This window comes from Misgurnus anguillicaudatus, chromosome 20, assembly GCF_027580225.2.
Source record: "Misgurnus anguillicaudatus chromosome 20, ASM2758022v2, whole genome shotgun sequence".
NCBI lineage: Eukaryota > Metazoa > Chordata > Actinopteri > Cypriniformes > Cobitidae > Misgurnus > Misgurnus anguillicaudatus.
Window position 1 is genome coordinate 31316781 of NC_073356.2, and position 17753 is coordinate 31334533.

The window sequence follows — 17753 nt, forward strand, 5'->3', positions numbered from 1 at the left end:
GCAGGAATACGTCCTCGCTATTGGATACTTCAACTGTCTATCATCTTAAACATTTACGTCACCGATACGTTTGTTCGCAAAGATCTACAAATAAAAGTCTCTTTTCTTTTTGTGGAAAACCGTAAAACATTAACATTAATCAATTTATTTTATTCGCTGTGAAACAGAGGTTTTTGACAAATTTATAGATATTTATAACTAGGTAAACAACTGAATTGCCCAATACTTTAACCTTTACATATTTGTTGTTATTATAACCACTCATCCAACAAGTCAAATGAATGTATCCTAAACTTTTTTGTTTTCTTTTGGACATTTTTAATAATGGGCGATTGATTTGCAAACTTACAGCTAACTTGGCAAATTTCTCAAATCTCCGTATTTTACTAAAACAAGAAAGCAGCTGATTCATTGAACATAAATATTTTGATTAGACCACTGATGATGTATAATCTGTTTTATATTATCATTGTATCTTATCTTCCCTTAAATGTATATTATTATTTGTTATGTGTAGTGCCCAGTATCTATCTGTAGAGGGCAGCAAATCCTAGTCTATAACCTTTATATGCGACAATCTCGGCTTTTATCGTTTTGATTTTAGGAGATTTTTTTAGGACAGTTTCCAGTTTAAATGTACTTAATCCTTTATTAGAAGGTTCTTTATGAGTCCTGTTTTTCATCATAATTACTGTTTTATTATTTATCTAATGCATCTTAGTATGTTATGTAAAGCTTTCTTTTAAAGTGATTTAAAAAAGGAATCGTTTGAAAAATATAGACAGTCAGAGAGGTTATTTTTAGATGCTTTTATGAGATGCCTTTTCGATTCATCATTTATTGTTAAATAACATTCGAAATGTTTTCATGTAAAATAAATAAAAGAACAAAAACCTTTTTGTATACAATGACTCTAGTAGTGATTAATATAAACAGCTACATATATAACTACGTTATTTACCTGACATTTAACATGACAATGTAATAAAGATAATGCTCCTGTGCTTTTTGGCTTCTAAAGAAACCAACGATTCCTCTCATCAAGGCCTAAACCAAATCAACCTAAGGACAGTGAAAATGAGATCCTGGCAGGATATAAATACACAAAGCAATACCTCTGTAAAATAACTTAATAATGTTAAAAAATTATTCTTTAATAAATTACAAAAATGTTGTCTGCCACCAGCACAAGGTAGGCAAACATGTAACTATAACCAGAAAAGACGCAAACAATTTTTCCTCTTGATTACTATCGTTGTTATCTGCCTAGACCTGCCCGTACTCGATCGATGACGGGAAGTAAGGGCGCTTCATCTGGAGCGAGGATAGTCGGGAATCTCAAATATACAGGTAAACAAAAAACTGCCCGTGCATGAAAATACACGATGCGAACACAATACATGTGTATACAGAAATGCATGATCATAAAGGTATGATGTGGCATCCATGCGAGTAGAAACATAAGCAGGTAAATGCTGGCGTACACATACAGTGGCCTGCGCTTAAATGACCCTCGCGACAAGGCAGCACGGACCCTGCCGTCATAACTGAACAAACCTAAGAATACACCATATGCATATATTTATCATCCCACTGCCTGTGTATTTGTCAGCCTTTTTGCACCAAAACCACATTTAAGTCACCACATGTGACAGTAGCCCTTTAATCTAAAGATTAGCGTTTCGATTCCTTTCACCATTCGTAGCTAGCCAGGTCAGCTGCAGCTTTTAACCGTTCTGAGGCGTTTATTTTGATCAAATATACAAAATAACCTGTATTTTGTGTTGTTGAATCAATATGTTTCTTAGGATGTCATTTGTTGTTTATTGGTTTAATGTGTTCATTTAATCTAAAGGGGTTGTTTTGGTTCTCTTGTTGATATAGCAGCTGTAGCGTGCTAAACAGTCTCGTGCCTCACTGTTGCCCGTAATAAAGGTATTGTTAAACAAAAAAATCTACGTAAGCGTATAATATAACCTTATGTGTGTTTAAACGATATATTAGTTATACAGGAAACATTGCTGTGTGTCTGGGTTGTCACCAATGCTAAGGTAACTGAGCTTGTACGTGTCTGTTAGCCAAAGCTAACAAAAGCCGATCTCTGTCATTTTCGGTGGCACGATGTGAAACACGTAATTTTGGTTTTATTTATTAGTTTTAATGCTGTCTTTCAAAAAATGAGATTTGTATTTGTCTTAAAACCAGACAGTTTGCATATTATGTTACAATATGAGCAAATACATTTTTAAAAGTGCTGAAAGCGCATTATGAAAATTATGCTATTTTGTGAGAAATTGTACAATCATATACAAAACAGGTGCCAAATTTCTATACTTTAAGATTTCTAGTATCTATATACATGATTATGATTTCATTTTTGTGGGGGTTGGACCAAAATGGGTGTGTCATAATGTCTCATGGCTTAAACCATTTTTTAATGAAATGTTGACTATCCGCTTCCCTTAACATTTTTTCTTCGAATAAATACTGGCATTAAAACAGCAAATTATGATTTTTTTTTTAAGGGATGAGCCCTTTTATATGTCCAGTCTAAATAAAATACCATTTAGGAATTCTTTAGCACACACTTCTCTCTGACATTTAATTCATATATGTTCTAGGATTGAGTCCACTTTCCCGTTATGGGGGACATGAAAACCCCCGATTTCGATGACCTGTTGGCAGCGTTTGATATTCCTGACATTGATGCCAAGGAGGCTATCCAGTCGGCCCCAGATGAGGTCGAGGGACATCAGGGAGCCGGCGGAGGATCACTCATAAAGTCCGGTGATGGTTCAGGTGGTGGAAACTCTGCCGTCAGATCTCCAAGCCCCTCCACGGATTCTCAGGGCGATCCTTTGATTGTTAGCGTGATTGTGAAGAACCGGGTTCGTCCCGAGCCTTTCGATGGTGGTGACGGCACAGTACCTGAACCGCTCAACCATAATGGATTTGTGTCATCAGGTGGGTCGGTACATATGTCTCAGGGCCGATCCCAGCCTAATGGGGAGCAGTGGCCCATATGCAGCTCAAAGTTGGTTCCAGAGACCACAGGGCCTGTTCATGGATCTTCTAGCACCTCTAAACAGGGCAGCAACATTTTTAATAAGCTTAAGCCATTGATGGCACAAGGAGCTGGAGATTCGGTGGGAAGGGCTCGAAAAATGCAGCTTTTACAACAGCAACATATGCAGCAGGAGATTAACCTAGAAGCTGCAGATAAGGCAAAAGCCCCTGCTGTTCCTAGTGGAGCAGCATCTCCGTTCTTTCCTCCACCTAAACCACTTCTTTCTACTCCCTCCACAGCTTCATCATCCTCACCATCATCATCGTCTCCTTCGGTCGGTTCTCGTGTTTCTGGGGCTGTTGCTTCTTCACCACTAGCTACATCTCTACCGGAACCGTTTAACGGTACGCCACGTCTTGGTTCATCTGCTTACAGACGTGTAGATTCAGATGATGAGGATTCAGATCCTGATTCAGGAGGATCTCTAGTCATCCACGAAAGTCCAGATTCTCCAACTCCTCCAAAACTGTCACGCCGGTTGAGGTCTCCACCTGAAAGTTCACAATCTCCATCTCTGCCCTCCTCAACGTCCATATCCTCCAGTGCTTTCCCCAAACCAGGTGACATCCCCCTAGCGTCACCTGCCTCACCACGGGCTCAACAGAACTGGCTTTCCGCAGGACCCGGAAAGAGTTTACCCCAGGAGGAACGCAATCCAGAGCATGTCATCGAAGAACGAGACTCCCCGGAGAGCCCCGAGCCGGAGATTCCCAAGTCCTCCATGCCAACGTCAGCTGTTACTAAAAGATCTAGCAGCCCAGCGGTGGCTTCATCTCCATCTGTTGCTCTTCGAGAACCCAAGGATGAAGAAGAAGAGATGGAAGTGTCAACAGAAAATGGACAGGATATGAATAAAACAGATGGTAAGGACAATGGGAAAAGGGATGCAGAGAAAATGGAGGTAGACAACATTGCACAGTCTCTTCCAGAAAACACCGGCTCATCGGCCAGCAGCGCCGGCGGCAAAGCCGCAGCTGGTGGTAATGCCCCCTCCAGGCCTCTTAAAGTCCGTATTAAGACCATCAAAACATCAACAGGGGGCATCACCCGAACAGTCACCAGAGTAGCAGGCAAGGGAGGTAACGCCAATACAGGAAAAGGCACAGACGCATTAAAATCCCAAACAGGTCGAACAGTCCCCGCCAAAGGAGCCAGAAAAAACGATTCCACTCCCGGTCAAGTGGTAAAAACTTTACCTGTTTCCACATTAGAAGCCAGCAGTGCCATGATAGCTGCAGCTAGCAAAGTTCAAAACAAAATGGCAGCACAATCCGATAAAACAAAAGTCTCTGCCACAGCAGTCAGCATCACAAAAGCCACCACTCTCCCCGTCACGCCGGCTGTTGGCGGAATAAGCGTGCGCCCCGCTGTCGCCAAAACTGCTAATGGGGGTACCGCTAACGTGCACGTACCGTGTAAACCGGCCTCTATTGTCAACAGCACTGGTGCTGTTATCTCCCGTAGCCAGTCGAGCCTCGTTGAAGCCTTCAACAAGATCCTTAATAGCAAGAACTTGCTTCCCAGCTACCGCCCGGACCTTTCCACCCCACCGCCTTCTGAGTGGGGTCTCCCTATGCCCGCTGCTGGCTACAGGTGCCTGGAATGCGGCGATTCCTTCGCTCTGGAGCGAAGCTTGGCACGACACTATGACCGACGCTCTTTGAGAATAGAAGTCACGTGCAATCACTGCGCAAAACGCCTGGCGTTCTTTAATAAATGCAGTTTGCTGCTACACGCTCGGGAACACAAGGAAAGAGGTCTGGTCATGCAATGCTCACATCTGGTGATGAGACCAGTCACAGTGGAACAGATGATCGGCCAACAAGACACTACTCCTATTGGTTAGTTATACAGTTATTACAATTTTTTTCTATAAACACAATAGAGTTTTACTTAAAAGTGTTTCTTTTTTTCTAGGTGTGCTCTCTCCCTCACTTTCTTCTCCACCTTTGCCGTCCTCGAACGCTCCAACAGGAACAACCCCTGTACCGTCCACTTCGAGTCCACTGAAGGACTCCCCCTCTCCCGGCACGACTTCGTCCCAGCCCAGTCCCGCTCGCCGCGGGCCCCAGAGTCCCCAGGCCCTAATGCCTCTACCCTGCAAGAAAGGCGAGGCCCTGCAGTATAACAACTTCAAATGTCCCGAATGCCAAGCTCAGTTTTCAAGCAAGGCTGAATTAGTGACTCATTTTCAACAAATCAGAGCTACTCCTAACTCGGTACGTTGCAAAACCACTAGTACATTTAATGCAATAAAAAATGGTTTGTGGTGGTTTTATCCAAAGCAACTTACAAATAAAAATCGGCTGCTTTGTATAAATCCATTATTCTATAAATCGTCATTGAAAGCAAAATCAGAACTGACATCTGTTCTGCTTGTTTCATTAATATCTATACTGTAAGCAAGCTAGTCAAAATCACCTAGAAATTGCTTCACATACTAACTTCTTTATGTTGCACCCACCTTTTTTTCAGACCTGTATGCTTTGCTCTCCACCTATGATGCTGCCTAACTGGTGCAGCGTGTCGGCCCATCAGCGCGTCCACAAGCATCGTGCTCCTCACGTGTGTCCGGAGTGTGGTGGTACTGCCCGCCAGGCCACCTTTCAAACCCATCTGGAAGAAGCCTGTCTGCACTTTGCAAGGCGCATCGGTTACAGGTTCCTAAAACTTTTGTTATAGCCGTCATGTTTTTGTTTGTGTAGTGCATGTTTTCAAACATTAAGAAATAACTCAAATTTTTAAGATTTCGTTTATAAAAATGAAAGCAATTTCTCATATGGTCAAATCGCCTTCTTTTATTCAGGTGTTCCAGTTGTCAGGTTGTGTTTGGAGGTCTGAATTCCATCAAGTCCCACATTCAGACTGCACATTGTGAGGTCTTCCACAAGTGTCCCAATTGCCCCATGGCCTTCAAATCTGCCCAGAGCGCCCAGGGGCACATCACTTCCCAGCATCCCACCCTAACAGCCGCACAGGCCAAGTATGTTGACCAGTCACAAACCTGACATGGATTTAAAAGTATGTTAACATGGAATGACTAAATATGTAGTTGTGTCTTTATAGGATGATCTACAAATGTGTCATGTGCGACACTGTGTTTACCCAGAAGCCTCTGTTGTATATGCATTTTGACACTCACCTGGCAAAACAAAAGGTGCATGTGTTCAAATGTCCGGACTGCACCAAACTCTACGCCCAGAAAGGCTCCATGATGGAACACATCAAGGTATAATCTGTTGTTCATTTGTGACCCTGGACCACAAAACCAATCATAAGGGTAAATTTTTATCGGGATTTATACATAAGCTGAATAAATAAGCTTTCTATTGATGTATTGTTTGTTAGGATATGACAATATTTGGCATTTGAGCACCCAAAAAATCTAAATATTGAGAATTGTTTTTTGAAGTCGTTAGCAACTGCATCCAGTTACTAAAATAAAAGTTTTGATATATTTATGTAGGAAATGTACAAAATACTAGTGCTGCTTTGCAGAATAAAAGCTTTTGTTTACATAATATATGTGGGCGTAATGTATATAATAATTATGTATAAATACACACACACACACGCATGTATATAATAAAGAAACATTTCCATGTATCTATATGTTTATATTTATATATAATCTATAAATAATAAATATATTTTTTCTTAAAATTATACATGTATGCATGTGTATTTATGTAAACATAATTATTATACACAATAAACACACATATATTATGTAAACAAAAACTTTTATTCTGCAAACGACTAGTCGCGACTAATCATGAGGCAGCACTACAAAATATCTTCATGGAACTTGATGTTTACATAATATCCTAATGATTTTTGCCATAAAAGAAAAATTTATCATTTTGATCCATAAAATGTATGTTTGGCTTTTGCTACAAATATATGCGTGTGACTTGACTGGTTCTGTGGTCCTGGGTTACATTTAAAGGTTTTATTAATTATTCTTACCTGTTTTTTGCCTTTTGTGTTACCCATTCTTTGCACTTACCCAAAAGAATGTGGTGTCAATAAAGGCATACATTAAAATGTTTGGTTTGGCCTTTCCAAAGTGCCTTCTGTGGCACCTTGTCTAAAGCTCTGACCAAATACAAGACTCACATCAGCCTGAATTGAAACATTAGCTGTCAGACATACTCTTCAACTAAATGTGATGTTTCCTGTTAGACTGTTCACAGAGGCCTGTTAGCCAAAGCAGATACTCCACCCACCACCACATCTCCTGCCTCCGCCCCTGTTAGCAACTCCACCTCTAAACCCAAACCAACAGAAAACACTTCTGATGAATTGAGCCAGGGACAGGGAGAGGAGGAAGAGGAAGGTGAGGAGGAGGAGGGGGAAAGAGAGCAGGAAGGCGAAGAAAGGGAAGAGGAAGACGAGGAGGAGGAGAATGACGAAGAAGAGCAACCCAGTTCTCCAGAGAGCGGGAGTTTGGAGTGGAGGTGCAGGGAGTGTAAGAAACGCTACGCAGACAGAGAAGATTACATTAATCACATGAAGGAAGAACATGATAAGGTATTTAAATGATTACTTTTTTATTTTAACATTATGTGATGTAATATTTTTTTTCAAATAATGAAAAATATGCTTACGACTTTTTTGATCTTGCTTGTTCCTTTAGGTAATAAAGAACTTCCCGTGCAGATTGTGTGAACGTTCATTCACTACAGCTAACAGTTTGCGTCGGCATGTCCGCGTTATACACGAAGGTGTGAAGAGAGTCTTCAACTGCCCGTAAGTCACCTTCAGTCTAAAGGAAATTTTTATTAGTTGTCCCATTAAAGGGACATTCCACTTTTTTAAAATATGCTCATTTTCCAGCTCTCTTAAAGTTAAACATTTGATTCTTACCGTTTTGGAATTCTAGTCGTTTTGGCTAGCACTTTTAGCATAGTTTAGCACAATCCATTGAATCTGATTAGACCATTAGCATCGCGCAAAAAAAGAGTTTGGATATTTTTCTTATTTAAAACTTGACTCTTCTGTAGTTACATCTTGTACTAAGACCGACGTAAAATTAAAAGTTGCGATTTTCTAGGCCGATATGGCTAGGAACTATACTCTCATTTCGGCGTAATAATCAAAGACTACTGATGTAACATGGCTGCAGCTGGCGTAGTGATATTACGCACTAGCTGAAAATAGTCCCCTTGGTTACTTTCAATAGCAGGGGACTATTTTCGGGCAGTGCGTAATATCATTGCGCCTTCTGCAGCCATGTTTCAGCAGCAAAGTCCTTGATTATTACGCCAGAATGAGAGTATAGTTCCTAGCCATATCGGCCTAGAAAATCGCAACTTTTAATTTTACGTCGTTCTTAGTACACGATGTAACTACAGAAGAGTCAAGTTTTAAAAAGAAACTATTTTGGGGTTTTTAGCGCAATGCTAATGGTACAATCAGATTCAATGGACCACGCCAAGCCACGCCAAAAGTGCCAGCGCCAGACCCGGAGATCAGCCGAATGGATTTCAAAACGGTAAGAATCAAATGTTTAATTGGAGCTGGAAAATTTGCATATTTTCAAAAAAAGTGGAATGTCCCTTTAAATTGATCCTTTATTCTCAGGCACTGCTCAGAGGGCAAGCGAACATTTAGCAGTCGGCTGATTTTGGAGAAGCACTTGCGGGTCAGACACGGCGTCAAAACTCGACAGTCGACAGACCGACAGGTCAGTTTGAACACCGTGTACCACTTTAGGATTTCAAAACCATTTATTATCTATCTAAATATTAACTTCAATCTCTTCTCTCAGAGTGCTCCAAACACCAGGAAGCGTTCAGCTCCAAGTGAGGGGGCAGGCAGTTCTTCTGAGCTCGACAATGAGGGTGGGACCCAAACAGGAGGAGGAGGAGGGGCCGACACCGATAACATCGCTGGAGATGATTCCTCCGGTCCAGCGAAAAGAACTCGAGCATCTGAGAATCGACCAGTCGAGCAGCAGGAAGAGGATGATGGCACATACCGCTGCACACCCTGTGGCTATACCACCCAAGACTGGGATGAATTTCAGCACCACATTCCCATCCACTGTGACGCTGAAAATGCACCTCAGCAGTGCTTGCAGTGCGGAGCTTGCTTCGCATCCGCCGGCTCCCTCAGCCGCCACAAATTCATCACGCATCGTTTACGCCAAGGTCAGCGTGGTGAAAACGCGTCCCCCGGTGGGATGCAACAGGACGGCTCGCCCTCTTCGCCTAAAGCGGGCGAGGAGGGGGAGGGAGGGGCCAGCTGCAGAGTGTGCGGTAGACGTTTCGATAAGGCATCAGACCTCAACACGCACTTCCGCACACACGGTATGGCTTTCATCGCGGCACACAGGACCGATAAACCCTAGTGCAAAAACATTAAAAACTTATGAACAGGACGAGGCTTTGTGCAGATCATCCAATGAGAGGATTCATAAAAATTTGATTGTAATGTAAAAATAGATTCTCATCTGACCTGTCTTCCAAATTACAAATTAATTCTCCAGTCACATCCTCTGTCCAACTTTCTCCAGCCTTTGTCAATGAATTTACATAAGGTCAAATTGCATCTCGCACAGGGTTCGTACCGGTGAGCTCGAATCCATGGAGCATTAATGCAAAAAAGGTGCTAGTGAAGGTTTTTTTAAGGAAACAAAAAAGGAAACACTGACTTTTAAATGTAACAATATTGTACAGACATTGTAGTACTGATATTTATTTATACCAAACATTCATGTCTTTTGATAATCATTGAGAATATTAAAGCAAGTGGTTGGGAACCTATACGTTATACAACAGATGTATATGAGGTCAAAGATTATTGATGGATTGTTTAAAAAGGGTCAATATAAGGATGCATTTCAATCACAGATACACCTGCTCACATTTTTACATGTATAATAGCAGTGCATCCATGCTATGGTTGTTGCATTAAAATGTGAATTTGTATTTGCATTTTTCCTTGTCTACATTGAAATACTGATAGTAGTGAAAGTTTTTGTTTTCGGACAAGGAGCCTGGTGTATTTTTACGACTTGGGAAATCAAAGTAGACGTCGAGTGTGAAGGATTGCTTGTGCGGTTTACGAATTATGTACAAATATGAATGTCGTTTGTGTTGTTTTTCTTTGATAAAGAGTCTTTTCTATTAAAACGAACTGTGCTTGTCGAAAACCATTTCTTAAAAATATTGTGATCATGTGGATCAAACGTGTGAGTGTGAATTTATATCCCTCCAGTAATATATGTATATGTTCCATACATAGTCACTAGACGGCCATCTTCTATTCTGTGATGAACTGCCTGTTTCACTGCCGTACGTTCTGTGTCTTTTCTCTTGCCCTTCTTTCTAAATAAATAAAACAGTAAATTGGTACGGTACAGAAAACTGTGTCCTTTCTGTTTCATTCTGTCAGTACATACGCAGTAATTAGTCATGCCCCAGTGCATTCTGGGAATACCCCAGCATTAGTCAAGGTTGTTGCTAGAAGGGATACAGCAAATCCCGAAATCTCATCGGATAAGCGCTGTTTTTCTAATCCCAAACCTAACCCTAAATTCAACGTTTCCTGAGATTTTGCTGTGTGCTGTATACCTTCTAGTCAAAACTGCAAAATATGTAGCAATGATGGCAAATGTTGAATGCAAATACAATTCCTAATGAAATATTCATGCTAAAGTCTTTCATACACCATTTCCAGTCTTGTTGGTTTTAATAGTGTCAATTTTCACGTCTGTACCATCCATTTCCAGAGTTTGGATTTCTGTTGTATGGTGTTCAGTATCTCTGTTTGAATGATGCACTCCAATCAGCAGCTCGTAAAGCAATGAGCCAATAAGACCACCTATACACGTCGCCACCAAGGGTATCCACCACCACCCGTTTCCAGCCCTGACAAACACAAAGAGAGTTTCTTAGGACATTTAAGGTGGTCACAACTAGTTCTGCAGTTATATAGGGGTTAGTTTCATAGTGTATCGAATTTGTGAGCCTGTTAATCAAAGCATTAAAGTTTGATTTTAGTCATAAACTTACTCAGTCAATGTTAAAGATATTATACTTTCACAGAAAGTTTTTTTAAATTATGTAGGATGATAACATTCAAACAGCTTAATAAACATACTTGACATATGTACACTCACCTAAAGGATTATTAGGAACACCATACTAATACTGTGTGACCCTCTTTCACCTTCAGAACTGCCTTAATTCTACGTGGCATTGATTTAACAAGGTGCTGAAAGCATTCTTTAGAAATGTTGGCCCATATTGATAGGATAGCATCTTGCGGTTGATGGAGATTTGTTGGATGCACATCCAGGGCACGAAGCTCCCGTTCCACCACATCCCAAAGCTTTATTGGGTTGAGATCTGGTGACTGTGGGGGCCATTTTAGAACAGTGAACTCATTGTCATGTTCAAGAAACCAATTTGAAATGATTCGAGCTTTGTGAAATGGTGCATTATTCTGCTGGAAGTAGCCATCGGAGGATGGGAACATGATGGTCACATAAAGGGATGGACATGATCAGAAACAATGCTCAGGTAGGTTGTGGCATTTAAATGATGCCCATTTGGCACTAAGAGGCCTAAAGTGTGCCAAGACAACATCCCCCACACCATTACACCACCAGCCTGCACAGTGTTAACAAGGCATGATGAATCCATGTTCTCATTCTGTTTACGCCAAATTCTGACTCTACCATTTAAATGTCACAACAGAAATTGAGACTCTTTAGACCAGGCAACATTTTTTCAGTCTTCAATTGTCCAATTTTGGTCAGCTTGTGCAAATTGTAGCCTCTTTTTCCTATTTGTACTACAGATGAGTGGTACCCGGTGGGGTCTTCTGCTGTTGTAGCCCATCCGCCTCAAGGTTGTGCGTGTTGTGGCTTCACAAATGCTTTGCTGCATACCTCGGTTGTAACGAGTGGTTATTTCAGTCAAAGTTGCTCTTCTATCAGCTTGAATCAGTCGGCTCATTCACCTCTGACCTCTAGCATCAACAAGGCATTTTCGCCCACAGGACTGCCACATACTGGATGTTTTTCCCTTTTCACACCATTCTTTGTAAACCCTAAAAATGGTTGTGCGTGAAAGTCCCAGTAACTGAGCAGATTGTGAAATCCTCAGACCGGCCCGTCTGGCGCCAACAACCATACCACGCTCAAAATTGCTTAAATCATCCATCTTTCCCATTTTGACATTCAGTTTGCAGTTCAGGAGATTCTGTTGACCAGGACCACACCCCTAAATGCATTGAAGCAACTGCCGTGTGATTGGTTGATTAGATAATTGCATTAATGAGAAATTGAACAGGTGTTCCTAATCATCCTTTAGGTGCGTGTATAAATAATAAGGGCAGAGAACATTTTATTATAGAGCTCACTATGAATGAGTAGTTTCCCAGGCAGGTCTTTTCCTAGTCCCAGACTAAAATGCATAAGCTGCCTTAATTTAAAAACATCTTGCACTGACGTATCTTAACATATATCAGTGCCATTATTTTGTCTCAAAATGCACATCCGTAATGTTTCTTTCTAAGGTACTGTATGTTTGTAAAAACTACTTGAATGTCCTAGTCCTGGATTAATCTAAACCCTGTCTGGGAAACTGCCCCTATATGTACTAACCTGAAGACCTCATCACCCCAGCCAGCAATGTAGGAGAAGAGTCTTGGTCCGAAGTCTCGTGCTGGGTTAATGGCATATCCAGAGTTAGACCCCATCGAGACTCCAATCGTCATGACAACTGCTCCAACCAGGACAGGTTCTAGACCGGCAGGTGCTGGTGTGTTATTGGGATCTCCCAGTGCAAGAACACACACCAGAAGAGACGCTGTGCCAATTATCTGCACATGAAAAAATGATTATTACTGAGATTATATTAACAGATTACAACTGAGATACAGGTGATCACTTTCTAAACAATGCTACAAAAGCTATCATTGGGATGGTTCCCTTTAAAAAGGTCCTAATTTAATTACAAATGTGTATACATTTGGCAACAACATGTACCTTTAAAGTACTTATCTGCACTAATTTGGTACAAAGATGTATTTTTGAAAGGGTATCAGCAAAAGTTCATAGGTTCAATCCCAGGATCACACTTACTGATATAATGCTTAGCTTGTAGTGCAATCTAAACCATTTTGGATAAATAAACTTCTGCATAAGAGTAATAAAGATATTGCAGAGAATTTACTGAATAAGAATATTAATATTAACCTGGTCTACTACTCCACCCCATAAACTCAGGTAGTCTGCTGGGTAGGTTGAGAAGATGCCTGCCGTGGCTGTGGCACCATCAACTGTGAGATGTCCTCCGCTGAAATGCATTATAGCATCTGTAAACATACAAAAAACACACATCTATAGTAAACACTAAACAAACATATATCACAATCATTGTTTTGTTTTACAAATAGGTAAAAAATACTAACAAAAAAGAAGACTACAAAAACCTAAAAAAGAAATAGTTGTTTTAGGCATTGCTGCCAGTATGTAAAAACCCAGCTAAAGTTTTTGTTTTAGTGATTTACTGCTTTCTAAAATCATCCTATAGCTATCGTCCAAAAAACATTTTGGGAAAATATAAATGTGATGTCTTAAATATTGGCCGAGTAAGGTCATGTCAAGGATTAAAATCAAACTGTCATGCTCCTTATCTCATTATATTAGATGAGACTTTAGCATCTTACAGACAGACAGGGTCACATTTTTTAGATGTATTGAAAATATAACATTCTATAAAGGAAAACACCACCGTTTTTTAATATTTTACTATGTTCTTGTTGTAGTCAAGACCACCTAAACCGAGACTAAGTCATGACCAAGACCAAGACAGGCCGAGACCGAGACAAGACCAAGACTTGAAAGGGTCGAGACTGAGTCAAGATCAACACCGGCCGAGACCAAGTCAAGACCAAGACCAGTGCATGTCACTGTATTAAAACACTTATGATAAAATGTGGAATATGCATATGATTAGGCACTTCTTATCTGTGTGCGTGCGTGTGTGCGTGCGTGTGTGCGTGCGTGTGTGCGTGCGTGTGTGTGTGTGTGTGTGTGTGTGTGTGTGTGTGTGTGTGTGTGTGTGTGTGTGTGTGTGTGTGTGTGTGTGTGTGTGTGTGTGTGTGTGTGTGTGTGTGTGTGTGTGTGTGTTTGCGTGTGTGTGTATGTGTGTGTGTGTGTGTGTGTGTGTGTGTGTGTGTGTGTGTGTGTGTGTGTGCCATTAGAGCAGTTGATAAAATAATCAAAGGCATTGCAGATATGTGGGAATTTATCTTTGTCTATAAGCAAATAAAAGTGAACAAATATTAAAGAGCTGAAATCAACTTAACCATTTATTCTGAACTGTCTTTCAATGGCTTGCCATCCACTTAACACAATGCAGGTGTTTTAGTAATAAAATTAGAAAAGTTGTCATTGGGAGAAACTTATGCTTAAACAATGCCAACTTCATATGGCAAACCTGAATAAACTGCATAAAATTAATGATAAAAAATAAATTTAATGATTTTCAAGAAAAATGTTCTTAGTATTTAGTATTTAGTATATTTCAAAAATAAATTTGTAAAAATATCTAAAAATTCTTAAATTAAGATGCTTTTTCTTGATGAGCAAAACTACCAAAAAAATCTGCCAAAGGGTAAGCAAAAAATCTTGAACCTTTTTCTTAAACATTAAATTCAAGAACAATTCTTGAAATATTTTTTTTCTGGTTTTATGCACAAAATCACTTAAATTTGATATTTTTGCTCTAAAAACTAGACTAGTCATTTTGTTCAAGAAAAGCATCTTAATTTAAGAATTTTTAGATGTTTTTGCTGAAAACAAGATAAAAATACTAAGATTTTTTTTTCCTGAAAATCATTTTTTGCAGTGTACCATCAGTCGTGGTCTTGACCGGTCTTGAAATAAAATTCCGAGTCCTCTTTGTCTGAGACCAAGACGAGACCGAGACCTTTAAAAAGTGGTCTTGAGACCGGTCTCGAGAACTACAACACTAGTTCTTACCTCAACTTAGACTAATTATTACATCCCTATATGTTTTCAATGCGTGCACTTAATCTTTGTACGGAGCGTCGTGAATGTGTTAGCATTTAGCCTAGCCACATTCATTCCTTAGGATCCAAACAGAAATGAATTTAGAAGCCACCAAACACTTCCATGTTATCCATATTTAAAGACTGTTACATGAGTAGTTACATGAGTAAGTATATTTTATATTTTATATTATATAAGTATATTTTTAAGCGTATAAAAATGAGAACTATACTGTATGACGGAAAAGCACTCAGTTTGCAGCACTTCGACCTCAGGGGTTTGAAGTGCTGCAAACGAAGTGCTCTTCCGCCATACAATATAGTTCTCATTTTTATCCGCTTAAAAAGTCACCACGTTTTATTTTGTTTGTGTAACTACTCATGTAACAGTCTTTAAACAGGGAAAACATGGAAGTGTTTGGTGGCTTCTAAATTCATCCCTGTTTGGATCCTAAGGAATGAATGGGGCTAGGCTAAATGCTAACACATTCACAACGCACTGTACAAAGCTTAAGTGCACGTATTGAATAAAGATAGGTATGTATTAATTTGTTAAATTGAGGTAAGTTGAGGTAAGAACATAGTAAAATTTTGAAAACAGGTGTTTTCCTTTACATATGATGATTCCAGATAAGATCTCATTGGAATAGTCAGATCTTAAGAGAATAAGTTTTTATAACACCATCCCAGGTAGACTAGAAGTCCAAAGTTGGCAGATGTTCTCATGGCTTACCGTAGTACTGAAGAGCAACAGTCGCTGCAGCCAGAAATGAACCCAAAATCTGTGAAAATACATAGAATGGAAGTCTTGTCCAGGAGAATCTGCCCAGGAAACACAGACTCAGAGACACCGCTGGGTTCAGATGAGCTCCTGAAACAGGTGAGACACACACACACATATCATAAGATAAGAGGTACAAACAGACACTTCTGTTCTAAAAATTACTGCAGATGATAGAAAACATACAATTTTCCCATACTTAAGTGGTTGTAAAAAGTCAGATTTTCATACCTGATACCCCTTTTGCCACATAGATCCCAAAAACGGTGCCCAATGCAAATCCGAGATTGATTGACAGGTATTCACCTTTAGTGTTTTGAGAGGTTGTCACCTGAGCAACAGATCCACAGCCAAAGAGCTTTGTGTATATAGTGAGAGAGAAAAAATATGAGAAAAATTACTGTAAACATATCACCACTTACACATCAGATTTGATGTTTTTGCAGATGTTTGGTGTCTGTAATAAAGTCATGTTTATGGCTCATCTTCATTCTGTCAGTTCAAAGTCTTCAAGCTTGAGATAGATTGCTGATAAAAACTGTAAATATAATCTCTGTATATTCATATCTGTATATCCATGGAAGTCACATGCAATACAGTTCACCCAAAATATTGCAAAACAGGAGACATGTATTGTCTCACGTACATGTCATACGTTTTCAAATGGAGAACAAGTGCCTTTACAAAACATGGGTGAAATTTAAAAAATAAGAAAACTCCCTCAAAAGCAAAACTTACATTTGTTTTAACACAGATTTGGTTAAAACAGCACTTTTTAAAGTGTAAGATTAATTTTGGTTAATCGCAAGTGGTCTATATGACAAACAACCCAAGGTTAGCATGCAGTAATAGTTATAAAGAGCATTGCTACTTACTATTACAACATAGACTCCAAAACATTCAGCCAAACACTCTCTGAGCAAGCTGCTCTTGATTCGACATTTCTTCAGAAGACGATCCATGATGTTATCACATCATATAGGTAAACTATGTAGTGTCAAATAGACAGGTTTGAGGACTGGCTTAATGTTATGTTACACATTGCCCTGTTGTGTAATAAAACTGTAATTGTTTTATTGTCAACATTTTATCAGTGCACTTTAGGTCAACAATGAAATATTGTATATTTTAGAAACAGAAATATATATGCAAATAAGAGTTTAAATGGCTAATTTACACTTAAACATACACAAAAAGCCTACTATTAACCTAAAATATAATGTTTGAATGTAATATTTACACTAAATCTATAAAACAGAGCCTTAATAAGATAAGACCATCTTTATATACCTTGTATTCTAATATTTTCCTGTTTTTGTATTTTCTCTTTCGGCTTCTTTGAAACAATGCAGAATTTTATTGCATTTAACAATGAAATTATGAATGAAACTGAATGATATCCAATATAATTTCAATTTTATCATTTAATTTGATTGAATATTGAAACCAAGAACACATTTATAAGCATTTGATATAATCAATTGCATGCTTACAAACAGCTAAGTAAAGGGGTGTAAGAATGTAAACTCTTTGAATGTAAGAGGCTTTTATTCTCCACACTCCTGTCCAACATTCCTCACTATCCTCCATTAACAAGATTTTATATTTTAGTACAATCTTTATATAACAAACAGTACAAATGTTAATACATACAGATCCAACAGAGAAGCACACTTCTAATTCACTGTTCAGAAGATCTGCAATCAATTTTTTAATGCAGTAAATTGCAAAAAGGACAATGTGGTGTAACCGGTCTGTGTCATAACTAGTATTTTTTAAATTAAACTATAAATATATTCATAAAAAATGTGGAATAAAATATTATCATCTAGTTTAGTGTAATATGATTTTTTTATTTGCATTTAGAATTAA

At 39.2% G+C, this 17753-nt stretch overlaps 2 protein-coding genes and 1 non-coding gene across 4 annotated transcripts; 2 read left to right on the forward strand and 1 right to left on the reverse strand.

Moving 5' to 3' along the window:
• Nucleotides 1-1196: 1196 nt before the first annotated feature.
• On the forward strand, nt 1197-10440 carry znf687b (zinc finger protein 687b). Of its 2 annotated transcripts, XM_073858519.1 has the most exons (11): nt 1197-1350; nt 2622-2964; nt 3307-4908; nt 4985-5286; nt 5543-5727; nt 5874-6050; nt 6134-6296; nt 7253-7600; nt 7707-7819; nt 8654-8756; nt 8841-10440. In XM_073858519.1, exons 2-11 carry the CDS (start codon nt 2643-2645, stop codon nt 9420-9422), a joined length of 3897 nt encoding a protein of 1298 aa, XP_073714620.1. In that variant the 5' UTR covers nt 1197-1350; nt 2622-2642; the 3' UTR covers nt 9423-10440. The 2 variants fall into 2 exon arrangements, with proteins under 2 accessions (XP_073714620.1, XP_055076809.2); XM_055220834.2 differs by having other exon boundaries at nt 2622-4908.
• On the forward strand, nt 7045-7181 carry LOC129412717 (small nucleolar RNA SNORA13). The gene has a single exon (XR_008633820.2). It is a non-coding gene; the product is annotated as a small nucleolar RNA SNORA13 (small nucleolar RNA).
• On the reverse strand, nt 9996-16910 carry aqp10b (aquaporin 10b). The gene is made up of 6 exons (XM_055220900.2): nt 16757-16910; nt 16113-16239; nt 15834-15971; nt 13281-13399; nt 12687-12904; nt 9996-10944 (listed from the first exon to the last, which is right to left on the reverse strand). Exons 1-6 carry the CDS (start codon nt 16841-16843, stop codon nt 10737-10739), a joined length of 897 nt encoding a protein of 298 aa, XP_055076875.2. The 5' UTR covers nt 16844-16910; the 3' UTR covers nt 9996-10736.
• Between the last annotated feature and the right edge of the window lie 843 nt (nt 16911-17753).